The sequence below is a fragment of the Mustelus asterias genome, chromosome 6 (genome assembly GCF_964213995.1).
Source record: "Mustelus asterias chromosome 6, sMusAst1.hap1.1, whole genome shotgun sequence".
Taxonomy (NCBI): domain Eukaryota; kingdom Metazoa; phylum Chordata; class Chondrichthyes; order Carcharhiniformes; family Triakidae; genus Mustelus; species Mustelus asterias.
In genome coordinates, this window is record NC_135806.1 from 144,230,848 (window position 1) to 144,257,936 (window position 27,089).

Genomic DNA, 27,089 nt, shown 5'->3' on the forward strand with positions numbered 1-27,089 from the left:
GAGATCCGAAATGAATATTTCTCATCAGTATTTACTGTTGAAAAAGGCATGGATGTTAGGGAACTTGAGAAAATAAATAGTGATGTCTTGAGGAGTGTACATATTACAGAGAAGGAGGTGCTAAAAGTCTTAAAGCGCATCAAGGTAGATAAATCCCCAGGACCTGATGAATTGTATCCCAGGCTGTTATGAGTGGCAAGGGAGGAAATTGCAGGTCCCCTTGCAGAGATATTTGAATCATCGACAGCCAAGAATGAGATGCCTGAAGATTGAAGGGTGGCAAATGTTGTGCCTTTGTTTAAGAAGGGCTGCAGGGAAAAGCCTGGGAAGTGCAGACCGGTGAGTTTAACGTCTGTAGTGGGTAAGTTGTTGGGAGGTATTCTGAGAGACAGGATCTACAGGTATTTAGAGAGGCAAGGACTGATTAGGGACAGTCAGCATGGCTTTGTGAGTGGAAAATCATGTCTCACAAATTTGATTGAGTTTTTTGAAGGGGTAACCAAGAAGGTAGATGAGGGCAGTGCAGTTGATGTTGTCTACATGGACTTTAGCAAGGCCTTTGACAAGGTACCACATGGTAGGTTGTTGCATAAGGTTAAATTTCACAGGATCCAGGGTGAGGTAGCCAAATGGATACAAAATTGGCTTCTTGACAGAAGACAGAGGGTGGTTGTAGAGGTTTTTCAAACCGGAGGTCTGTGACCTCAGGGATCGATACTGGGTCCACTGTTATTTGTCATTTATATTAATGATTTGGATGAGAATATAGGAGGCATGGTTAGTAAATTTGCAGATGACACCAAGATTGGTGGCATAGTGGACAGCGAAGAAGGTTATCTAGGATTGCAATGGGAACTTGATCAATTGGGGGTGTGGGCTGATGAATGGCAGATGGAGTTTAATTTAGATAAATGTGAGGTGATGCATTTTGGTAGATCGAACCAGGGCAGGACTTACTCAGTTAATGGTAGGGTGTTGGGGAGAGATATAGAACAAAGACATCCAGGGGTACATGTTCATAGCTCCTTGAAAGAGGAGTGACAGGTGGACAGAGTGGTGGAGAAGGCATTCGGCATGCTTGGTTTCATTGATCAGAACATTGAATACAGGAGTTGGGACATCTTGTTGAAGTTGTACAAGACATTGGTAAGGCCACACTTGGAATACTGTGTGCAATTCTGGTCATCCTATTATAGAAACTTGAAAGAATGCAGAACAGATTTACTAGGATGCTACCGGGACTTGATGGTTTGAGTTATAAGGAGAGGCTGGATAGACTGGGACTTTTTTCTCTGGAGCATAAGAGACTTAGGGGTGACCTATAAAGGTCTATAAAATAATGAGGGGCAAAGATCAGCTAGATAGTCAATATCTTTTCCCAAAGGTAGGGGAGTCTAAAACTGGAGGGCATAGGTTTAAGGTGAGAGGGGAGAGATACAAAAGGGTCCAGAGGGTCTGAATTTATTCATACAGAGGGTGGTGAGTGCCTGGAACAAGCTGCCAGAGGTAGTAGTAGAGGCGGGTACAATTTTGTCTTTTTAAAAGCATTTCGTTTACATGGGTAAGATGGGTACAGAGGGATATGGGCCAAACGTGGGTAATTGGGACTAGCGTAGTGATTCAAAAAAGAGGTGGCATAGACAAGTTGGGCCGAAGGGCCTGTTTCCATGCAGTAAAACTCTTATGACTTTAGCAAGGGCTTTGACAAGGTCCTACATGGCAGGCTAGTCTGGAAAGTTAGGTTGCATGAGATCCAGGGAGAGCTAGCTCATTGGATTCAAAATTGGCTCGATGATAGGAAGCAGAGAGTGAATGGTCGATGGTTGTTTGTTGAATTTGAGACCTATGGCTATATGTGGTGTGCACAGTAAGAAGTCTCACAACACCAGGTTAAAGTCCAACAGGTTTATTTGGTAGCAAATACCATAAGCTTTCGGAGCGCTGCTCCTTCGTCAGATGGATGTGGATGTGGTGTGCCTCAGGGGTCGGTGTTGGGCCCCTTGTTATGCGTTATTTATATAAATGATGTGGATGTGAATGTATAAGGCATGGTTAGTAAATTTGCGGTTGATGCTGAATTAGGGGAATTGAAAACTAGAGGGCATAGGTTTCAGGTGAGAGGAGAAAAATTTAAAAGGAACCTGAGAGGCAACTTCTTCTCACAGAAGGTGGTACGTGCATGGAATGAGCTGCCAGAGAAAGTGGGTGAGGCAGAGACAATAGCAACATTTAAAAAGCATTTGGATAAATACATGGATGGGAAAGGATTAGAGGGATAGGGACCAAACGCGGGCAATTGGGACTGGCTGGGAGGGCACCATGATCGGCATGGCCTGGTTGGGCTGAAGGGCTTCAGGAACTGGAAATGCCGAATGGTTCTGCTGCAGTCCAGTGACTGGACAACCTATAAATATATAAACGTTGGTGATAATATGATGGGCCTTAGCCATGAGATTCCCCTGGTAAAAAAGCCTGTCCACACTCTCTTGGGTTGGGGAGCATGCCTGATGAGGATAGGTTGAGTGAGCTCGGCCTTTTCTCCTTGGAGAGACGAAGGGTGAGGGGTGACCTGATAGAGGTGTATAAGATGTTGAGAGGTATCGATCGAGTGGACAGTCAGAGGCTTTTTCCCAGGGCTGAAATGGTTGCCACAAGAGGACACAGGTTTAAGGTGCTGGGGAGTAGGTACAGAGGAGATGTCAGGGGTAAGTTTTTCACTCAGGGTGGTGGGTGCGTGGAATGGGCTGCCAGCAATGTTGGTGGAGGCGGGTTCGATAGGGTCTTTTAAGAGACTTTTAGATAAGTACATGGATCTTAGTAAGATAGAGCGTTATAGGTAAGCCTAGTAATCGCTAAAGTAGGGACATGTTCGGCACAACTTTGTGGGCTGAAGGGCCTGTATTGTGCTGTAGTTTTTCTATCTTTCTATGTTTCTCTGCACGGGGTCCAAACTGAATTGGAACTTGGATGAGTCCTTGGGTCCATCGCACAAGAAAGAACATCTAGTTTAGAAGAGATGAGAAGGAAGCTGTAATGTTAATTGTTGAATTTCTTTCTACTTACAGATCATTCTGGATTGAATTATGGCTGCGCTCTGGGTCATCTGGTATTCACTGGCTGTGGCTTTCATTGACTCAGTTTACTCGTCAGATGGTAAGTTAGTTTATGTCAGTATCTGCTGCAGATATGTGATGAAAGGAGTGAGGACTGGAAGGAGATTGGTTGAGAATCTGTTCTTAATCGCGTAAAGCAGGGGATTTGGAGAGGGAGCTCAAAGAAATAAACTTCATTCATTGCTGTTACCGTTGCTGGTGATCCATTGGATTATTCTGCTTTTTCACTTCTTTTATTCAATCTCGCCTCAATCCTATCCACACATCTGAGTTTTTTTGTTCCTTTTTTGTTTTTGCCCCTGATTAATCCTTCAGATAGAACCAACAGTTCAGCAAGTGGTGGAAACAGGAGGAGAGGGTACAGGCCAAGCTAAGGAGAGGAATAAGAGTGATGTAAATGGCCAAGGGACATTATACTTAAAGGCACGATGGCCAGATTTTATATAGCTGGGAGGGGCGTGTGTCTGAGCAGGAAGTGTGTAAAATCAGGCAAGAAGACGTCGGGTGCATGGCCCGACGTCACCGGCCCTCATGCGATATTCCATTCGGGATAATCAAGGAAGTCAATTTACAATAATTAATAAAAATGGGATTTTACATTGTCCGTCTGTCTTGGCAGAAAGTCCGATTGGGCAGACGGCTTTTAGCTGGAACTTTGATCCAGGGCAGGATGAAAGGTCAGGGCTGGAATAGAATGAACCAACGTGTCTGGGGACAGAGGTGTGTGTGTGTGCTGTGTAGACACTCGGGTATAGTTTAGACATTGAGATTTATTTTTCAGGGGTCAGCAGCTCCCTGAGACAGATCACAGTGGCTGTCCCCGAGGGAGCGCATCGGGAACGCCAGCACTTTTCTCAGCACTGGCCCCCCTCCCACCCTCCCCGGCAGCACTCAGCCTCTCACAGAATGGTGTCCTGTGGGCTTTATCATTCTATAATGATGCAGCGTTGGGGTGAGATGAAGAAGTGGGTGAGGCAGCTTGTGTGGAGCACGAACACCAGAATAGACCGATTGAGCCAAAGGGCCTGTGTTGTCAATTCTACCTGGGATTGAAGGAATGAAAAATCAGGGTTCCTTATCAGCTTGGGTTAATTTATATCCCCCAGAATCTGCACCATGTCAACTCTCTGATGGTGCTGTTGAACAGATACCAATAGGAGTTGGCCAGGGATGAGATTGAATGTTATAAGGACAGAAATGGTCAAATTGCAGTTCTGAATAACCACATCATCATTGCAAATGTGCCATAGATAGAGTCATAGAGGTTTACAGCAAGGAAACAGGCCCTTCGGCCCAACTTGTCCATGCCGCCCTTCTTTTTTTTTAAAACCCCAAAGCTAATCCCAATTACCCGCATTTGGCCCATATCCCTCTATACCCATCGTACCCATGTAACTATCTAAATGCTTTTTAAAAGATAAAATTGTACCCGCCTCTACTACTACCTCTGGCAGCTTGTTCCAGACACTCACCACCCTCGAAAAAAAATTGCCCCTCTGGACCCTTTTGTATCTCTCCCCTCTCACCTTAAACCTATGCCCTTTAGTTTTAGATTCCCCTACCTTTGGGAAAAGGTATTGACTATCTACCTTGTCTTTGCCCCTCATTATTTTATAGACCTCTATAAGGTCACCCCTCAGCCTCCTACGCTCCAGAGAAAAAAGTCCCAGTCTATTCAGCCTCTCCTTATAATTCAATCCATCAAGTCCCGGTAGCATCCTAGTAAATCTTTTCTGCACTCTTTCTAGGTTAATAATATCCTTTCTATAATAGGATGACCAGAACTGTACACAGTATTCCAAGTGTGGCCTTACCAATGTCTTGTACAACTTCAACAAGACGTCCCAACTCCTGTATTCAATGTTCTGACCGATGAAACCAAGCATGCTGAATGCCTTCTTCACCACTCTGTCCACCTGTGACTCCACTTTCAAGGAGCTATGAACATGTACCCCTAGATCTCTTTGTTCTGTAACTCTCCCCAACGCCCTACCATTAACTGAGTAAGTCCTGCCCTGGTTCAATCTACCAAAATGCATCACCTCGCATTTGTCTAAAGTAAACTGAATCTGCCATTTGTCAGCCCACTGGCCCAATTGATCAAGATCCCGTTGCAATCGGAAATAACTTTCTTCACTGTCAACTCTGCCACTAATCTTAGTGTCATTTGCAAACTTACTAACGTTGCGTCCTATATTCTCATCCAAATCATTAATATAAATGACAAATAACAGTGGACTCAACACTGATCCCTGAGGCACACCACTGGTCACAGGCCTCCAGTTTGAAAAACAATTCTCTACGAAGCCAATTTTGTATCCATTTAGATACTTCACCCTGGATCCCGTGAGATTTAACCGAATGCAGCAACCTACCATGACCTTGTCAAAGGCCTTGCTAAAGTCCACGTAGACAACATCAACTGCACCACTTTCAAGGACTTGGGATTAGCTTAGGGTTTTAAAACAAAAAGGCGGCATGAGCAAGTTGGGCCGAAGGGCCTATTTCCGTGCTGTAAACCTCTGTGACTCTAATCCCAGTTTCCTGCATTTGGCCCATATCTTCTGACCTAACCCGCACATCTTTGGAGTATGGGAATAAACCGGAGCATCCGGAAGAAATCCACGCAGACATGGAGAGAACGTGCAGACTCCGCACAGACAGTGACCCAAGGCTGAAATTGAACCCGAGTCCCTGGCGCTGTGAGGCTGCAGTGCTAACCACTGTGCCACCGTGCCCGAGTCCCTGGCACTGTGAGGCTGCAGTGCTAACCACTGTGCCACCGTGCCCGAGTCCCTGGCACTGTGAGGCTGCAGTGCTAACCACTGTGCCACCGTGCCCGAGTCCCTGGCACTGTGAGGCTGCAGTGCTAACCACTGTGCCACCGTGCCCGAGTCCCTGGCGCTGTGAGGCTGCAGTGCTAACCACTGTGCCACCGTGCCCGAGTCCCTGGCGCTGTGAGGCTGCAGTGCTAACCACTGTGCCACCGTGCCGCCCCATATGAGAATCACTGTAAGGGTGGAATATGATTTGGGATATTATGAGGTCCTGAAATGTGTTTCTAAACAAATTCATTTGTTTTTCATCAATGAAAGAACGAAGGGAGGCAAAGATTTAAAAGACGAGTGAGCTGTTATTCTGCTCCGAATTGCTGGGCAAACCAGCTTTCTCTGACCTCTGAAGTACACTTTGCAGGTCCAAGCATGAACTTACACTGTGTGACCGTATAAAAGTAGGTTCAGGTGCTGGGTGTTGCTCTGGCCACTGTAATCTGATGTGGAGATGCCGGCGTTGGACTGGGGTAAACACAGTAAGAAGTCTCACGACATCAGGTTAAAGTCCAACAGGTTTATTTGGTAGCAAAAGCCACTAGCTTTCGGAGCGCTGCTCCTTCGTTGTAGATTAGAGGGGCTTTAGATTGGTTTCACTGGTCGGCGCAACATCGAGGGCCGAAGGGCCTGTACTGCGCTGTAATGTTCTATGTTCTATGTTCGTCAGGTGAGCGGGAGTTCTGTTCACAAACAGTGCATATAAAGACACAAACTTAATTTACATGAATAATGGTTGGAATGCGAGTCTTTACAGGTAATGAAGTCTTAAAGGTACAGACAATGTGAGGGGAGAGAGCGTTAAGCACAGGTTAAAGAGATGTGTATTGTCTCCAGACAGGACAGTTAGTGAGATTTTGCAAGTCCAGGCAAGTCGTGGGGGTTACAGATAGTGTGACATGAACCCAAGATCCCGGTTGAGGCCGTCCTCATGTGTGCGGAACTTGGCTATCAGTCTCTGCAGAGAGCTATCTGCAGCACAGAACTGACATGGCAATTGCAAAGTGTAATCTGTTTCCTTGATAAGTAACTCTTTGGTATTCCTCATTGTTTCTTTCTGCTATTCCCTTGAAATGTTGGGATGTAATTAAAGATTTGAATTCTGAGAAGTAAACGATACACTGAAGCAGGCCGGATGTCAGTGTAGAAAATAACAAAGAAATAAATCAGGTTCAAGATCAAGCATCTCGCTGAGGTGCAGTGTGAATGTTAACACACCCACTGAAATCCAGCTTATGCTGACATTTTTGTTCACCTTAACTGCACAGGAAAGTAACAAAGATCACTCCCAGTTTCAGGAATTTAGTTACGTGGAACTGTGAAGGGAGTTGAGGTAGATTTCTCCAGAAAAGACAATTTCAGCTGATCTCATTGAATTTATTTTTATTCATTCGTGGGACATGGGCGTCGCTGGCTGGGCCAACATTTATTGCCCATCCCTAGTTGCCTGAGGGCAGTTGAGAGTCAACCACATTGCCGTGACTCTGGAGTCACATGTAGGCTCAGCCAGATTATGCTAGATTATGTTGGAGATTACGCAGTAACTTCATTGCAGTGTTAATGTGAGCCTACTTGTAACACTAATAAATAAATTTAAAACTTAAAACTTAAAGATTAGAACAAAGAAAAGTACAGCACAGGAACAGGCCATTCAACCCTCCAAGCCTGTCTGGGGGTGGCACAGAAGCACAGTGGTTAGTGCTGCTGCCTCACAGCGCCAGGGATCCAGGTTCGATTCCTGGCTTGGGTCACTGTCTGTGTGGAGTTTGCACATTCTCCCCGTGTCTGCGTGGGTTTCCTCCGGGTGCTCCAGTTTCCTCTCACAGCCTGAAAGACGTGCTGGTTAGGGTGCATTGGCCGTGCTAAATTCTCCCTCAGTGTTACCCAAACAGGCGCCGGAGTGTGGCCACTAGGGGATTTTCACAGTAACTTCATTATCGTGTTAATGTAAGCCAACTTGTGTGACTAAATAAATAAACTTTAAACTTTGATCATGATGCCCTAACTAAACTAAAGAAAACCTTGATTGATGGAACTAAACCCAGCAAACTGTTGATCATACCTCCCACACCTCAGGAAGGACATACTGGCACTGGAGCGGGTCCAGCGGAGATTCACACGGATGATCCCAGGAATGGTAGGCCTGACATACGATGAACGTCTGAGGATCGTGGGATTATATTCGTTGGAGTTTAGGAGGTTGAGGGGAGATCTGATAGAAACTTACAAGATAATGAACGGCTTAGATAGGATGGACGTAGGGAAGTTGTTTCCATTAACAGGGGAGACTAGGACGCGGGGGCACAGCCTTAGAATAAAAGGGAGTCACTTTAGAACAGAGATGAGGAGAAATTTCTTCAGCCAGAGAGTGGTGGGTCTGTGGAATTCATTGCCACAGAGGGCTGTGGAGGCCGAGACGTTGAGCGTCTTCAAGACAGAAATTGATAAATTCTTGATTTCTCGAGGAATTAAGGGCTATGGGGAGAGAGCGGGTAAATGGAGTTGAAATCAACCATGATTGAATGGTGGAGTGGACTCGATGGGCCGAATGGCCTTACTTCCGCTCCTATGTCTTATGGTCTTATGGTCTTATGGACCTCTCAAGGCCATATTTAATCAGTAGGGATTTGGAGCAAGATGGACAATTGCAAAGAACCGTTCCCACACAAATAGTAAGTGAGTTGGGCAGTTTTATTCAGAGAGGCTATTGAAGAGGACAGAACCCAGAGATGGTTGGACATGGACCTGGCTGGAGAAGATGAGATCAGTCTCTAAAGAAAAATGTCTGTGGCTGGTCCAAATATAGTTTTTCTGAAACTAGTATATATTTTAAATTCCTCTTGTTTCTCCGTCTCTTCCACACGTATCGACAACGTGTCGATCAAATACCTGCAGTGAAAAAGTTGGTATACTCCCCCCTCCCTGTGTCAAGGGCAGCACGGTAGCACCGTGGTTAGCACTGCTGCTTCACAGCGCCAGGGACCCTGTTCAAGTCCAGCCTTGGGTGACTGCATACGGTTGCACGTTCTCCCCGTGTCTGCGTGGGTTTGATTTGATTTGATTTATTATTGTCACATGTATTAACATACAGTGAAAAGTATTGTTTTTTGCGCGCTATACAGACATGGCCTCAGCACCTCGAAGAACAAGGGCAGCAGACACATGGGAACACCACCACCTGGAGGTTTCCCTCCCAGCCACTCACCATCCTGACTTGGGAATATATCGCCATCCCTTCACTGTCACTGGGTCAAAATCCTGGAATTCCCTCCCTACCAGCACTGTGGGTGTACCTACATCACATGGACTGCAGCAGTTCAAAAAGGCAACTCACCACCTCCTTCTCGAGGGCAAATAGGGATGGGTAATAAATACTGGTCTAGCCGGCGACGCCCACATTCTGTGAATGAATAAAAATCTGGTACCTCTACCTGATTAAACTACACGTGACTGTTGCTTGGGGTATATAAGATCCTGAATGGTAATGACAAGGTGGACATGGAAAGGATGTTTGCTCTTGTGAGTGAGTCCAGAACTGGGGTCGCCCTTTTAGGACCGAGATGAGGAGAATTTTGTTTCTCTGAGGGTTGTGTGAGTTTTGAACTCTCTGCCTCAAAAGGCGTTGGAGCGGGGTCATTGGGTAGTTTTACAGTGGAGGTAGTTAGATTCTTGTTAGGCAAGGGAACCAGAGGTTATTAGGGGTTGATGGGAATGTGGAATTAGAAACACAAACAGATCAGCTGGGGGAAGGGAGCCGGGCAAGATACTCTTTCGGAGAGTACACACTCAATGGGCCAAATGGCCTCCTTCTGCCCTTTTGGGGTTTCTATGATTCTATGATCTATGGACATGCACCCCAAGGTCCCTCTGTACTTTCCAGCATCCTGCCATTCATTGTGTATTCCCATGCCTTGTTAGTCCTTCCAAAATGCATCACCTCACACTTTTCAGGGTTAAGTTTCATTTGCCGCTGTTCTATCCACCCGACAATCCCGTTAATAATCTAAGCGATTATCAATTTTCGTGTCATCTGTGAATTTACTGATCATACCTCCCACATTATTAATGTACACTGCAAACAGCAAGGGACCCATCACTGATCGCTGAGATAAACCACTGGACACAGGCTTCCAGTCACAAAAACAACCCTCTGCTGATAAGTCAATTTTTGATCCAATTTGCCAAATTGCCCAGGGGCTCTGACCGTCTTGAGCAGCCTCTCAGCCGGGAACTTGTCAAGAGCCTGACTGAGGTCCAAGTAGACGACACCAATGTAGGGTGAAAAAGGCCACATTCAGTGAGATCCAACTTCAAATTACTGACCTAGCCTCAACCTTCTCTCCTATTCTCATCAAACGTTGATTGTCATGAACCTTGGTGTCCTTCACTGCGACACATGGAAGGACAAAAATGGAAAAACAATGCTATGTCAATGTGTCGATAAGGGCAAACCTAGAAATGAGGAGTTATTTATTATATGTTTGATTTATTATTGTCACATGTATTAGTATAAAGTGAAAAGTATTGTTTCTTGCGCGCTATACAGACAAAGCATTCCATTCATAGAGAAGGAAAGGAGAGGGTGCAGAATGTAGTGTTACAGTCATAGCTAGGGTGTAGAGAAAGATCAACTTAATGCAAGGTAAGTCCATTCAAAAGTCTGACAGCAGCAGGGAAGAAGCTGTTCTCGAGTCGGTTGGTACGTGACCTCGGATTTTTGTATCTTGAGCTGCCTGGGATGAAACATTTAAGTTATGAAGAGAGGTTGGATAGTTTTGGGTTGTTTTCATTGGAGCAGAAAAGTACCTGGATGAGCACTTGACACATCATAACATTCAAGGCTATGGGCCAAGTGCTGGCAGATGGGATTAGGTGGGAGTTCAGGTGTTTCTCGTGTGCCAGTGCAGGCTCGATGGGCCGAAGGGCCTCTTCTGCACTGTATGATTCTATGATGATTCTGTGATAATGTTGGTGCAGCACAATTCCTGTGAGAAGCAGGGTACTGGCTTCATATCCAGCCAGCCAAAAGAGAGGGTGTTAAAGGAGAAACCAGAAACCTTAATGTGGAGAAAGTATAAAATGTACACGACCCTAACTGCAGAGCACATAACCATTGCCATGAAGAGTGGTTGCTGGCAAAGCATCAGACAGATGAGAGAGGCCTAAACCAACCTCCACGTGACGTGTGGCAAATGACAGGCGTGTTGATGGAATGTGCAGCCTGCTACAACCCAAGGGAACTGTCGACACACTGGATCTTGGTTGCAAATCCGGCAGTAGCAACAAACACCACTCCTCCAAAGCTATGTGAATAAAAGTTAGCTTCATGAGACAGAGCTCCTGGGAAAGATTTTGCAATGCTCCTGCAGGGCGGATAGTGCTAGGATGGCCTGGCTTGTCTCCGGTCTTGCTTCATGGATCTGGCACTTCAATTAGTTGCTGGAATGTGGGCTTCACCAGCAGGTTGGCATTTCTTCCTGATCTCTAATTGCTTTGAGATGGGAGGAGCGATCCGATCCGCCTTCTCGGCAGTTTTGTTTTTGCCGTGAGCTGGAGTTGCTGAGTTTTTCCATCAACAGCAGCTGTCTCTGTGGCTAAAGTATCACCTTTGATTCAGTGATGACAGTCCCACCTCCAGCTCTGAGAGCCCTGCACTCTCGCTGTACTCAGCACACACTCACGGTGCCTCTATAGTGAAGTACTGAGGGAGTTGGTAAAACAAGGTCCTGTATAAACGAGGCTGGACACAAAAGCTTCTGAGATTTATTCAGAAGGAATAATGGAGACCTCTCCCCAGTGTCTGGGCAATTCCCCAAAACAAGACCATTAAAACAGAAGAACAAATCATTGCTTTTTATTTGACTTTGCTATGGCCTTCAACCCCATAGATTCCCGACATATAAAAATAACTGGCTGCATTTGCAAAGTCATTCATTGGCTGTGCGATGCTTTGGAGCATTCAGTATTTCAACATCCAGAAAGACCGTATCAAAACGCAAGTTTATTCGATCACCAGAGGGCTCCGGTGATTCTCTCTCCCTCTGATGCTCTCTGCCTCTCTCACTCTCTTTTTCTCTCTCCTGATCTCTCTCTCTCTCTCTCTCTCTCTCCCCTTCCCTCTCTTCTGCCCCTTTTTCTTTTTATAAGAACATAAGAACATAAGAAATAGGAGCAGGAGTAGGCCATCTAGCCCCTCGAGCCTGCCCCGCCATTCAATAAGATCATGGCTGATCTGACGTGGATCAGTACCACTTACCCGCATGATCCCCATAACCCTTAATTCCCTTACCGATCAGGAATCCATCCATCCGCGCTTTAAACATATTCAGCGAGGTAGCCTCCACCACCTCAGTGGGCAGAGAATTCCAGAGATTCACCACCCTCTGGGAGAAGAAGTTCCTCCTCAACTCTGTCTTAAACCGACCCCCCTTTATTTTGAGGCTGTGTCCTCTAGTTTTAACTTCCTTACTAAGTGGAAAGAATCTCTCCGCCTCCACCCTATCCAGCCCCCGCATTATCTTATAAGTCTCCATAAGATCCCCCCTCATCCTTCTAAACTCCAACGAGTACAAACCCAATCTCCTCAGCCTCTCCTCATAATCCAAACCCCTCATCTCCGGTATCAACCTGGTGAACCTTCTCTGCACTCCCTCCAATGCCAATATATCCTTCCTCATATAAGGGGACCAATACTGCACACAGTATTCCAGCTGCGGCCTCACCAATGCCCTGTACAGGTGCATCAAGACATCCCTGCTTTTATATTCTATGCCCTTCGCAATATAGGCCAACATCCCATTTGCCTTCTTGATCACCTGTTGTACCTGCAGACCCCCAGGTCCCTTTGCACGGTAGCATGTTTTAATTTGTTTCCATTGAGATAGTAATCCCATTTGTTATTATTTCCTCCAAAGTGTATAACCTCGCATTTCTCAACGTTATACTCCATTTGCCATATCCTCGCCCACTCACTCAGCCTGTCCAAATCTCTCTGCAGATCTTCTCCGTCCTCCACACGATTCACTTTTCCACTTATCTTTGTGTCGTCTGCAAACTTCGTTACCCTACACTCCGTCCCCTCCTCCAGATCATCTATATAAATGGTAAACAGTTGCGGCCCGAGTACCGATCCCTGCGGCACGCCACTAGTTACCTTCCTCCAACCGGAAAAACACCCATTTATTCCGACTCTTTGCTTCCTGTCGGATAGCCAGTCCCCAATCCACTTTAACACACTACCCCCAACTCCGTGTGCCCTAATTCTCACTCTCTTTCCAACACTCTTTTTCTGGATAATTTTTCTGATGCAAAATTTTATTCCGGGTGATGGGGGGACTTGTTCTGTGCTTTGAGAGCTAGCGAGAGGCCCATGTTGGCTTCTTTGGGGATTGCCCACCATGTTAAGTAGGAGTCTGGCACTTATTGTGAAGAGGACAGTGCAGAACTTCAAAAGGACATAGACAAGTTGGTGGAGTGGACGGATAGGTGGCAGATGAAGTTCCGTGCAGAAAAGTGTGAGATGATGCATTTTGGTTGGAAGAACATGGAGAAACAATATAAAATACGGGGTAAAATTCTAAAGTGAATGCAGAAGCAGAGGGATCTTGATTTATATGTGCCTCGATCATTGAATGGGGCATACAGATGGAGAGAGCAGTTAATAAAGCATATAGTATTCTGGGCTTTATTAATAGGAGCATACCGTAAAAGAGCAAGGGAATTATTGTGAAGTTATACAAGACATTAGGGATAAGATTTACACGCATTTGGAAAAGCATGGCCTAATTATGGCCGCACGGTGGCTCAGTGGTTAGCATTGATTCCCACACAGTGATAAGGATCGAGGTTCGATTCCGGCCTTGGGTGACTGTCTGTGGAGTTTGCACATTCTCCCTGTGCCTGCGTGGGTTTCCTCCGGGTGCTCTGGTTTCCTCCCACACTCAAGTTGTGAAAAGTGTAGAATGTTGTCAAAGGATACAGCGGGATATCGATCAGCTGCAGATATGGGAGGATAAATGGCAGATGGAGTTTAATCCGGACAAGTGTGAGGTGCTGCACTTTGGGAGATCAAATGTTAAGGGTAAGTATAGAGTTAATGGCAGGACCCTGAACAGCACTGATGTACAGAGGGATCTTGGGGTTCGAGTCCATAGCTCCCTGAAAGTGTCCACACAAGTAGATAGGGTGGTAAAGAAGGCGTATGACACGCTTGCCTTTATTGGTCGGGGCATTGAGTACAAGAGTCAGGACGTCATGTTGCAGCTTTATAAAACTTTGGTTAGGCTGCACTTAGAGTATTGTGTTCAATTCTGGTCGCCACATTACAGAAAGGATGCGGAAACTTTGGAGAGGGTGCAGGAGAGGTTTACCAGGATGCTGCCTGGATTAGAGGGTATTGAGCTATAAGGAGAGGTGGACAAACTAGGGTTGTTTTCTCTGGAGCGGCGGAGGCTGAGGGGAGACCTGATAGAAATCTATAAAATTATGAGAGGCATACAGAGGGTCGACAGTCAGAATCTTCCCCAGAGTTGAAATGTCTAATACTAGGGGACATACACTTAAGCGGAGAGGGGGAAAGTTGAAAGGAGATGTGAGGGGCACACATTTTATACAGGGGTTTTATACATTTTATGCCGGGGTGGTGGTGCAGGCAGATACAATAGGAGCGTTTAAGGGGCTTTTAGATGAGCACAGGAATAAGCAAGGATTAGAGGGCTATGGAGCAAGGGCAGGCAGGAGGGATTAGTTTAATTTGGCGTCATGTTCAGCCCTACATCATGGGCTGAAGCGGCTGTTCCTGTGCGGTACTGCTCTATGTTCTATCACACGAGTTAGATCTCAGTGAGTACGGATTTAGGAGCCACACTATAGGAAGGATGTGAACTCATTGGAGAGACGACAGAAGAGGTTCACAAGAATGGTTCCAGGGATGAGGAACTTCAGTGATGAGGATAGATTGGAGAGGTTGGGACTGTTCTCCTTGGAGCGAAGAAGACGAAGAGGAGATTTGATAGAGATTTCAAAATCATGAGGGGACTGGACAGAGTAGACAGGGAGAAACTGTTCCTGCTGGTAAAAGGATCGGGAACGAGAGGGCACAGATTTTAAATGATTTGAAAAAGAAGCAAATGTGATTTTTAAAAATTCATTTGTGGGGCATGGGCATCACTATTGATGCTGGTCAGTATTTATTGCCCATCCCTAGTTGCCCTTGAAACTGAGTGTCTCACTCGGCCATTTCAGAGGGCAGTTGAGAGTCAACCACATCGCTGTGGCTCTGGAGTCACATGTAGGTCAGACCGGGTAAGGACGGCAGATTTCCTTCCCTAAAGGACATTAGTGAACCAGATGGGTTTTTCTAACAATTGACAATGGTTTCATGGTCATCAGTAGATTCTTAATTCCAGATATTTTATATTGAATACCCCCCCCAACCCCCCCCCCCCCCCCCCCGTCACACTGCCTCTCCTACCCCCCCCATCCCCCCGTCACACTGCCTCTCCTACCCCCCCCATTCCCCCCCCGTCACACTGCCTCTCGTACCCCCCCCATCCCCCCGTCACACTGACCCTCCTACCCCCCCACCCCCCCGGCACACTGCCTCTCCTACCACCCCCAACCCCCCCCGTCACACTGCCTCTCCTACCCCCCCCATCCCCCCGTCACACTGCCTCTCCTACCCCCCCGTCACACTGCCTCTCCTACCCCCCCATCCCCCCGTCACACTGACCCTCCTACCCCCTCCCGTCACACTGCCTCTCCTACCCCCCCCGTCACACTGCCTCTCCTACCCCCCCCACCCTCCCGTCACACTGCCTCTCCTACCCCCCCATCCCCCCGTCACACTGCCTCTCCTACCCCCCCACCTGCCACACTGTCCCTCCTACCCCCCCACCCGCCACACTGTCCCTCCTGCCCCCCCACCCGCCACACTGTCCCTCCTGCCCCCCACCCCCTGCCACACTGTCCCTCCTGCCCCCCCACCCCCTGCCACACTGTCCCTCCTGCCCCCCCACCCCCTGCCACACTGTCCCTCCTGCCCCCCCACCCCCTGCCACACTGTCCCTCCTGCCCCCCCACCCGCCACACTGTCCCTCCTGCCCCCCCACCCGCCACACTGTCCCTCCTGCCCCCCACCCCCGCCACACTGCCCCTCCGCCCTCCCACCCCCTGCCACACTGTCCCTCCTGCCCCCCCACCCGCCACACTGACCCTTCTGCCCCCCATCTGCCACACTGCCCCTCCCACCCCCCACCCCGTGCCACACTGTCCCTCCTGCACCCCCACCACACTGCCCCTCCTGCCTCCCCACCCCCTGCCACACTGTCCCTCCTGCACCCCCACCCCCACCACACTGCCCCTCCTGCCCCCCCACCCCTTGCTACACTGTCCCTCCTGCCCCCCCACCCCCTGCCACACTGTCCCCTCCTGCCCCCCCAGCCCCCACCACACTGCCCCTCCTGCCCCCCCCCCGCCCCACCCCCTGCAACACTGTCCCTCCTGCTTAAAACTTGGCCAGTCCATTGGGATTGTCCTTCAGGATTTCAGCTGGACCACTCAGCAATAAGTAAACAGTGATCGAGCTGATCGACAGAATTCTTGTGGAGCATTTTTAATAATTAACGGACTCAGTACAGAGCGAACTGGCTCCTTTGCCAGTTACTGATAAATGTCAGAATTCAGCGAACTGGTTGATTCTGTTTCCAGTGGGGCTGTTGGGGTGAAGGGCGGCAGCACTGTAGAGCGCTGCTTTTTCGCTTCCTCTTGAATAATGTATGCTTGCTTTGTCATAGAAGGTGCAAGTATCTCTGCTTGCTGGCTGAGAAGCAGACATCAGATGTTTATCAGAATGTGGGAATGATGGTGGATGTTGAAAAGTGAATTTCAGTTTTTATTGCATGTAGTTTAAACGTTGAAACAGAATACCTGGAATATTGTGTGCAGTTTTGGTCTCCTTCCCTGAGGAAGGATGTTCTTATTGTAGAGAGAGTGCAGCAAAGGTTTACCAGACTGACTCCTGGGATGGTGCTGGTGAGGCCACACATGGAGTACTGTGTACAGTTTTGGTCTCCTTCCTTGAGAAAGGATATACTGGCACTGGAGGGGGTGCAGAGGAGATTCACTAGGTTGATTCCGGAGTTGAGAGGGTTGGCTTATGAAGAGAGACTGAGTAGACTGGGGCTATACTCATTGGAATTCAGAAGAATGAGGGGAGATCTTATAGAAACATATAAGATTATGAAGGGAATAGATAAGATAGAAGCAGGGAAGTTGTTTCCACTGGCGGGTGAAACTAGAACTAGGGGGCATAGCCTCAAAATAAGGGGAAGCAGATTTAGGACTGAGTTGAGGAGGAACTTCTTCACATAAAGGGTTGTGAATCTGTGGAATTCCCTGCCCAGTGAAGCAGTTGAGGCTACCTCATTGAATGTATTTAAGACAAGGATAGATAAATTTTTGAACAGTAAAGGAATTAAGGGTTATGGTGAGCAGGCGGGTAAGTGGAGCTGAATCCACAAAAAGATCAGCCATGATCTTATTGAATGGCGGAGCAGGCTCGAGGGGCCAGATGGCCTACTCCTGCTCCTAGTTCGTGTGTTCTTATGTTCTTCTGGCAGAACTGTCATATGTGGAGAGATTAAGTCCGTTAGGATTATGTTCACTGGATTTCAGAAGAATGAGGGGGGATCTCATAGAAACTTATAAAATTCTAACAGGACTAGACAGGATAGATGCAGGGAGGATGTTCCCGTTGGTGGAGGAGTCCAGAACCAGAGGTCACAGTCTGAGGATTCAGGGTACACCACTTAGGATTGAGATGAAGGGAACGTTCTTTGCCCAGAGAGTGGTCAACCTGTGAAATTTGCGACCATAAAAATTAGTTGAGGTAAAAACATTGTATGTTTCCAAGAGGGAATTAGATATAGCACTTAGGGTGAAAGGGATGAAAGGATATGGGGGGAAGGTGTGATCAGGCTATTGAGTTTGATGATCAGCCATGATCAAAATGAATGATGGAGCAGGCTCCAAGGGCTGAATGGCCTATTCTGCCCCTAGTTTCTATGTAATAGCATAGTTAAGTTTATTTATTAGTCACAAGTAAGGCTTACATTAGCACTGCAATGAAGTTACTATGAAATTCCCCTAGTTGTCACACTACGGTGCCTGTTCGGGTCAATGCACCAAACCAGCACGTCTTTCAGACTGTGGAAGGAAACCGGAGCACCCGGAGGAAACCCACGCAGACACGGGGAGAACGTGTAAACTCCACACAGACAGTGAACCAAGCTGGGAATCGAACCTGGGTTTTTGGTGCTGTGAGGCAGCAGTGCTAACCCACCGTGCCACCGTTATTCCAGTTCTACCTGAAGATGATTGTAAATAATTCAACCTTCTGTTGAAATACTGATGCTGGGAGTTGCCATCATTGGGAGCAGGAATGTTCGTGGAGCCTTTTCAATATTTGATTACCCAGCACCATTCATGACTGGATTTGACAGGCATGCAGAGCTCTGACCTGAGCTCTTTCTATCACAGGCTCCTTCCTCTGGTTAGCATGAATGGAACCTGTGTTGTAGCTTCACTGGATTGGCGCCTCGCTTCCTCTGCTAGACTCCTCATTGAACTAAGCTTGGTCACTTGACTTGAGGCTATGATGGAGCATGTGACTTGTTTCCTCTCACTGGGTACAGGGACTGGAAAAGATTAATGCTGTACTGAGATTTGTAACCTGGTATTGATTTTTTTTACATTGTTTGCGGATTAACTATAAAAGTGATGATCACAAACTTTAGGAGAGATGATGAAGTAGGTAAAGTCGGAAAAGTTTCAGGGGCGTCCTTTAATATGTCCCATAAAACTGATCTGTGGGAATCTCTTGCTCTAAATTGCCCAAACTGGAGAAGAAACATCCGCAAAACTGTCAGTCATTTCAAACATCTCCGATTGGCCAGGTGGAGACCGAGTTCAAACAGAGGAAGGAGCTGACCCAAAATCCAAGCATCTCGCTCACCCATCGAACCGAACATTACCTGCCCCACTGTGGATTCAGCACTGGACACTTTAGTCACCTCAGGATCCACTACTCCGTAGTGGAAGAATGTCATTTTTGGCCTTTGCTTAAGAAAGGAGGTAGACTAGTAATCCAGAGGCCCCACCAATGCCCTGGGGATAAGGGTTCAAATCGCACCACGGCAGCCAATGAAATTGTAATTCAATTGATAAATCTGGAATATTAAAGCTAGTCTTAATAATGGTGACCATGAAACTCTCATTAATTGTTGTAAAAACCCACCTGGGTCACTAATGTCCTTTAGGGAGGGAAATCTGCCGTCCTTACCCGGTCTGGCCTATACGTGACTCCAGAGCCACAGTTGACTCTTAACTGCCTCTGAAATGGCTGAGTGAGACACTCAGTTCAAGGGCAATTAGGCTTGAGCAATGAATGCCAGCAACACCCACGTCCCATGAAAAAATAAATTTAAGAGCTTGATAGGACACTCTGTTGCATTGTGACCCCGAGTTCACTGTTAAGGATCTAGTCTGGGAGCTTTCTGCAGAAGAGAATGTAACTTTTCCAGTCACCACCTTGGAGCATTGAGAAAAAGGAAGAAAAGAAAATCGACAGCTTTGAAATGTGGAGTGAGATCTTTGCGACCCTCTGCGCTGGTTGATTAGCGTAGAGGAGGCGGGAAAATAGATCAAGACCCAAAACATCAAAATCACGCCCAGCGTCCGGATCCTCCCAGGCAAGTTTCCCCGTGCAAAATGGGCACGGTGTCTATTTCCATGCATTTGAATTATATCTAATGAGCGAGTTTGTCTTGGCTCTATCCCCCCCCCCTTCCTTTCTCGTTCCTTTCTCCCCTCTCCAGCGTGAATCCATGCCGGATTCATTTACAGATGGTCTATAAAAGTTTGGGCCATGTGCAGCAATAGCGAAGGGGAGCGAGGGGGTAAGTCCCATTGAAAAGTTTATTTATTCGTCACAAGTAAGGCTTACATTAACACTGCAATGAAGTTACTGTGAAAATCCTCTAGTTGCCACCCTCCGGCACCTGAGAACAGCACCCATGGTGGGGGAGGGGCAGGGTGTACCCAGAGGCTTCAGATTCGCTAGGTGGGAGGGGGGGGCTTGCATGGGTGCTGTGGTTTGAGGGGGCCTCGGTTGGTCCAAGGGTCCACAAGTCGGGGCTCGCCACTGGCTGCAGACATTGCTGTGGCTGCAGACAGACCCCCGAGGGATGCCACATGAGGTCCACCATCAATCCCACGAATATCGACCTGCTTGCCCTGCTACTCGACTGCTGGACAGGCACAGCGGCTGACTACAAACCTTGCATCCCAGGCCCCACCAGCAGGAACAGGCAGCAGGTCTGGCAGCTGCTGCCCCAATCAAGGGGGCTCACCGGGTGTTAACACATCCCCTTACACTGCAGAGTCTGCAGTGCTGCCTTCGATGGGAACCCATCTCGCAATAGTGAGGAGACTGCCCCTCCCCTGTCTGACTGAACTGCAACACATACCTGGAAGGTAATGCAGTGGTTACACCCATGTCCATGCCTCAAGCCCCGCGCACCCACCCGTATGCATATCAGCCACTGGTGTGAAATACATTACATTGGAACAGGAGAATACCATTCAGCAAGTACAACAACATGAAAGCACCACATGTCAGAGCGAGTATGGGGCTGGGTGTAACCCATTTATCCACCATAGCTGGTGGAATGATGTGCATTGGCTGCATAGTTCAAACACAGTGTGCTGGAATGGGAATTGAGAGCATTTTGATGTTAAGATGAGGACATTGGAACGAATGCCGGGGGTTTGGTTTCTTTTCTCATCCTCACCCTCATCCCAAAAAACGAGGCCTGCTGGAATCCAATAGGAAGGTGACTCATATTTTCACCTCCTGCTGTTGGGAGTCAGGTAGATCCAGGTCATCGCAAAATTGTTACGACACAGAATGAGCCATTTGGCCCATCATGTCTGCAGCAGCTCTCCAAAAGAGCATTCTGCCATTCCTCTGCCTTTTCCCTTGTATCCCTGCACATTGTTTCTATTCAAAGAATCATCTAACACCCTCTCGAACGCCTCGATTGAAGCTGCCTCCACCACATTTCCAGGCAGAACATTCCAGACTCCAACCACTCAAAAGTTTTTTCTCACACCGCATTTGCTTCTTTTTAAAATCGCTTCAAATCTGTGCCCTCTTTTACGAGCGGGGACAGTTTCTCCTTGCCTACTCTGTCCAGTCGCTTCCTGATTTTCAACGTCTCTATCTCATCTCCTCTCTCCAAGGAGAACAGACCCAACCTCTTCAATCTATCCTCATAACTCAAGTTTCTCATCCCTGGAACTATTCTTGTCACAGAATTTTACAGCGCAGAAAGAGACCCCTCGGCCCATCGGGCCTGTGCTGGCCATCAAGCACCTATCTATTCAAATCCCATTTTCCAGCATTTGGTCCTTATCCTTAAATGCAATGGCATTTCACTTTCTTCTGCACTCTCTCCAATGCGTTCACATCCTTCCTATAGTGTGGTGCCCAGAACTGTGCACAAGATTCCAGCTGAGGTCTAACTAGTGTCTTGTGTAAGATCGGCATAATCTCCTTGCTTTTATACTCTCTGGCCCTATTGATAAAGCCCAGAAAACTATCTGCTTTATTAAATGTTCTCTCCACCCTGTCCTGCCTCCATCAACAATCTGTGCACAAATACACCCAGGTCCCTCTGCTCCTGCACCCTTTTTAAAATTTTACTCCTTATTTTATATTGTCTCTGCATGTTCTTCCTACCAAAATGCATCACCTCACACTTTTCCGCATTGAACTTCATCTGCCACCTGTATGCCCACTCCATCAACTTGTTTAAGTCCTTTTGAAGGTCGACACTGTCCTCTTCACAGTTTACAACACTTCCAAGATTTGTGTGATTGCAAGCTTTGGAACTGTCCCCTGCGCACCAAGATCTGGATCATTAATCAGGGAAAGCAAGGATCCCGAGATCAACCTTTGCGGACCTCCAGTACAAACCTTTCTACAGCCCAAAGATATCCATTGACTATAACTCTCCGTTTCCTAATATTCAGCCAATTTTGTGTTGTTGGCATATCCGCCGCCTTTATGTTTATGCGCAGTGGGCATTTAAAATTCCATTCATGTGCAGTCTGTGACATGTTATCATGCAGAAATGCCAAAAGACCTGCAGCTATTGTCAGCTGCAAAAATCCGAGTTCCTCAATGAGGAACAATTGTGCTTTCCTTGCACTCTTGTGATCAGGAAAGCTGCACTTTTTGTGTTTATTATTATTTTTTAATTTGGTATAGCACCTTTAACTGTTAATAGCTTCATGCTGAACAAGAACAAAACCAAATAGAACTTGTTACTAAGCGACATAAGGCTATGTCAGGACAGATGACATACAGCTTGGTTACAGATAGAGGTTCTCCAGAGCACTTTAAAGGATAAGGGAAGCAGGAAGATTTGGGAAGGAATTAGCAGGAAGATTTGGGAAGGAATTTTATATCTTCAGGCATGGCTGTCGATGGAGGGGCAGTGAAAACTGCGGCATGTACAAGAGGCTGTGATTGAAGGAGTACAGAGATCTCCTGGGGAAGGAGTACAGAGATCTCCTGGGGAAGGAGTACAGAGGTCTCCTGGGGAAGGAGTACAGAGATCTCCTGGGGAAGGAGTACAGAGATCTCCTGGGGAAGGAGTACAGAGATCTCCTGGAGAAGGGGTACAGAGGTCTCCTGGGGAAGGAGTACAGAGATCTCCTGGGGAAGGAGTACAGAGATCTCCTGGGGAAGGAGTACAGAGATCTCCTGGGGAAGGAGTACAGAGATCTCCTGGAGAAGGGGTACAGAGGTCTCCTGGGGAAGGAGTACAGAGATCTCCTGGGGAAGGAGTACAGAGATCTCCTGGGGAAGGAGTACAGAGGTCTCCTGGGGAAGGAGTACAGAGATCTCCTGGGGAAGGAGTACAGAGATCTCCTGGGGAAGGAGTACAGAGGTCTCCTGGGGAAGGAGTACAGAGATCTCCTGGGGAAGGAGTACAGAGATCTCCTGGGGAAGGAGTACAGAGATCTCCTGGAGAAGGGGTACAGAGGTCTCCTGGGGAAGGAGTACAGAGATCTCCTGGGGAAGGAGTACAGAGATCTCCTGGGGAAGGAGTACAGAGATCTCCTGGGGAAGGAGTACAGAGATCTCCTGGAGAAGGGGTACAGAGGTCTCCTGGGGAAGGAGTACAGAGATCTCCTGGGGAAGGAGTACAGAGGTCTCCTGGGGAAGGAGTACAGAGATCTCCTGGGGAAGGAGTACAGAGATCTCCTGGGGAAGGAGTACAGAGATCTCCTGGGGAAGGAGTACAGAGATCTCCTGGGGAAGGAGTACAGAGATCTCCTGGGGAAGGAGTACAGAGATCTCCTGGGGAAGGAGTACAGAGATCTCCTGGGGAAGGAGTACAGAGATCTCCTGGGGAAGGAGTACAGAGATCTCCTGGGGAAAGAGTACAGAGATCTCCTGGGGAAGGAGTACAGAGATCTCCTGGGGAAGGAGTACAGAGATCTCCTGGGGATTGTAGCAATGTGGCATGACACAGTTCAGGAGGGTGGCAAAACCATGCTGGGATTAGAAAATGAGGATGAGCTCGGGTCAGTGAGATCAGGGTGATGGATGAAAGGGGCTTAAATGGTACAAGTTAGCTGCACCCCACTCATTGTTTCAATGCTCCCATCTGTTCAACTCCTCACACTCAGTCCATTTCAGATGTAGATGACCTGGATCTTTCTTTATTTTGAGACAGGATATGGACATCATTGGCTAGGCCAAAATTTATTGTCCAAATTATCCTTGAGATTACACTAACGACCAAGTTAAGATTATCAGTCTGTCTTATAGTGTGACACACTAATGCGAGCTAGAAACTACATGTGTTCACACACAGAACCCTATCCTTTACAAATAGAAAGAACATGTCCACGTATTGTGCTCCTTTTAACTGAAGGAAATCTTTGGGGACAGCCATCCCCTGATTCATTCCTCATGGCAATGCCTTGACCAATCAGAGTCGATCTACCTGATTTGGATTTGAACCGAAGCTTGGTAGTTAACTGTTCCCTGGTGCATCGTCCATGGCAACACCTCTACTAATCAGTGTCCACTTGCCAATCAATCAGCACCTTCTTCTCATGCAGTATAAATGGTTCCTCTTCGAGATCTGATATTCTTGCGATTCTGTCCTAATGATGCAAGATGACATTTTTTAGCCACATACAGATAAAACAACTATGAGGAAAGGTTAAATCGGCGAGGATTATATTCACTGGAATTTAGAAAAGTGAGAGGGGATCTCATAGAAGCTTATAAAATTCTAACAGGGTTAGACAGGGTCGCTTCAGAAAGAATGTTCCCGGTGGTGGGGGAGTCCAGAACTAGGGGTCATAGTTTGAGGATTTGTAAACCTTTTAGAACTGAGGTGAGGAGAAAGTTCTTCACCCAGAGGGTGGTGAATGTGTGGAATTCACTCCCACAGAAACTAGTCGAGGCCAAAACATTGTGTGATTTCAAGAAGAAATGAGATTTCGCTCTTGGTGCTAAAGGGATCGAGGGATATGGGGGGAAGAGAGGGATCAGGATACTGAATTCAATGATCAGCCGTGATCAAAATGAATGGCGGAGCAGGCTCGAAGGGCCGAATGGCCTCCTCCTGCTTCTAGTTTCGATGGAAAAATAGAAAATGCTGGAAAAACCCAGCAGGTCTGTCAGCACCTGTGGAGAGAGAATAGAGCCAATGTTTTGAGTCAGGATGACTCTATATCAGAGCTGTTTTATCTGGTTGGCTTCTCTTCTTCGTGTTCCTGGGTTTTCTGTGTGTGCCTACCCACCTAACCAGCAGCTGGCTACCAGCTTGGGATTGAGAAATGCCCAGTTGGGAACCACACTGGTAGTGAATTGCAATCAGCTGGATGAAAGCAGTCACTCCACATACCAAAGCCAGTGTTTGGGTATGATCTACATCATAGCTGGCGGAGAGCCACTTACATGGGTTGCATAGTTCATAAAGTGTGCTGGAAAGGGAATTAAGGACATTGTTAGGTTGATAATGACATGGAGGCATTGGAATGAATGCCAGGAGGTTTTTTTCTTTTCTAACTCTAACCCCTTGTTAACAACGAAGGTGGTTCCAGTGCAGCTTTGATAAAGGGTCATCTGGACTCGAAACGTCAGCTCTTTTCTCTCCTTACAGATGCTGCCAGACCTGCTGAGATTTTCCAGCATTTTCTCTCTTGGCTTCAGTGTCTGCGGTTGGCAGGGACGTATTTTCAGGTCATGGCTATTACTGGTACAACATTCCCTTCTCATGCTCATGTGCGTGTGTGTTGAAGATTCTATTCATGAGCTTTATGTGACACTCCATCAATGTAAAATTGCCAAGAGACCGGCAGCTGTTATTATTGATATAATTCAGGTTTCCTGAACCCCCAGTTATCTTTACTCTCAGTTTTTTAAGATTCAATTTTATGGGATGTGGGCGTTGCTGGCTAAGCCAGCATTTATTGCCCATCCCTAGTTTCCCTTGAGAAGGTGGTGGTGAGCCGTCTTCTTGAATTGCTGCAGTCCCTGAGGTGTAGGTACACCCACAGTGCTGTTAGGGAGGGAGTTCCAGGATGTTGACCCAGCGACAGTGAAGGAACGATGATATATTTCCAAGTCAGGGTGGTGAGTGACTTGGAGAGGAACCCCCAGGTGATGCTGTTCCCAGGTATCTGCTGCCCTTGTCCTGGGGATGGCAGTGGTCGTGGGTTTGGAAGGTACTGCGTAAGGAAGCTTGGTAAGTTCCTGCAGTGCATCTGGTAGATGGTACACACAGATGTCACTGTTTATCAGTGGTGGAGGGATTGAATGTTTGTGGAACGGGTAGCAGTCAAGTGGGCTGCTTTGTCCTGGATGGTGTTGAGCTTCTTGAGTGTTGTTGGAGCTGCTCCCATCCAGGCAAGTGGGGAGTATTCCAACACACTCCTGACCTGTACCTTGTAGATGGTGGACAGGCTCTGGGGATCAGGAGGTCAGTTACTCACCGCAGCATTCCTAACCTTTGACCTACACTGGTTTTCACAGGATTTAATGGCTAGTCCAGTCAATGGTAACCCCCAGGATGTTGACAGTGGGGGATTTACCAACGGTAATGCCATTGAATACAGTAAGAAGTCTCACAACACCAGGTTAAAGTCCAACAGGTTTATTTGGTAGCAAAAGCCACAAGCTTTCAGAGCGCTGCTCCTTCATCAGGTGAGTGGGAGTTATGTTCACAAACGGGGCATATAAAGACACAAACTCAATTTACAAAATAATGGTTGGAATGCGAGTCTTTACAGGTAATCAAGTCTTAAAGGTACAGACAATGTGAGTGAAGAGAGGGTTAAGCACAGGTTAAAGAGATGTGTATTGTCTCCAGCCAGGACAGTTAGTGACATTTTGCAAGCCCAGGCAAGTCGTGGGGATTACAGATAGTGTGACATGAACCCAAGATCCCAGCTGAGGCTGTCCTCATGTGTGCGGAACTTGGCTATCAGTCTCTGCTCAGCAACTCTGCGTTGTCGTGTGTCGTGAAGGCCGCCTTGGAGAACGCTTACCCGAAGATCAGAAACTGAATGCCCGTGACTGCTGAAGTGTTCTCCAACAGGAAGAGAACACTTTTGCCTGGTGATTGTCGAGCGGTGTTCATTCATCCGTTGTCGTAGTGTCTGCATGGTCTCCCCAATGTACCATGCCTCGGGACATCCTTTCCTGCAGCGTATCAGGTAGACAATGTTGGCCGAGTTGCAAGAGTAGGTACCGTGTACCTGGTGGATGGTGTTCTCAGGTGTCAATTACTAGGGGGCACAGGTTTAAGGTGCGAGGGGCAAGGTTTAAAGGAGATGTATGAGGCAGATTTTTTACACAGAGAGTAGTGGGTGCCTGGAACCCGTTGCCGGGGGAGGTAGTGGAAGCGGATACGGTAGTGACTTTTAAGGGGCGTCTTGACAAATACATGAATAGGATAGGAATAGAGGGATATGGTCCCCGGAAGGGTTAAGTCGGACTGCACGGTGCAGGGTTGGAGGGCCGAAGGGCCTGTTCCTGGGCTGTAATTTTCTTTGTTCT

General features: G+C 47.4%; 1 protein-coding gene across 4 annotated transcripts in view; it reads left to right on the plus strand.

The window, feature by feature from the left end:
• Positions 1–27,089, plus strand: part of ghra (growth hormone receptor a) — a 303,078-nt gene that overhangs the window by 78,159 nt on the left and 197,830 nt on the right. For all 4 annotated transcript variants that reach the window (XM_078215258.1, XM_078215257.1, XM_078215260.1 and 1 more), the window contains exon 2: positions 3,066–3,153. In XM_078215258.1, the coding sequence (XP_078071384.1) occupies positions 3,084–3,153 (70 nt within the window). In that variant the 5' untranslated portion in view covers positions 3,066–3,083. The remainder of the gene's footprint in view (positions 1–3,065; positions 3,154–27,089) is intronic.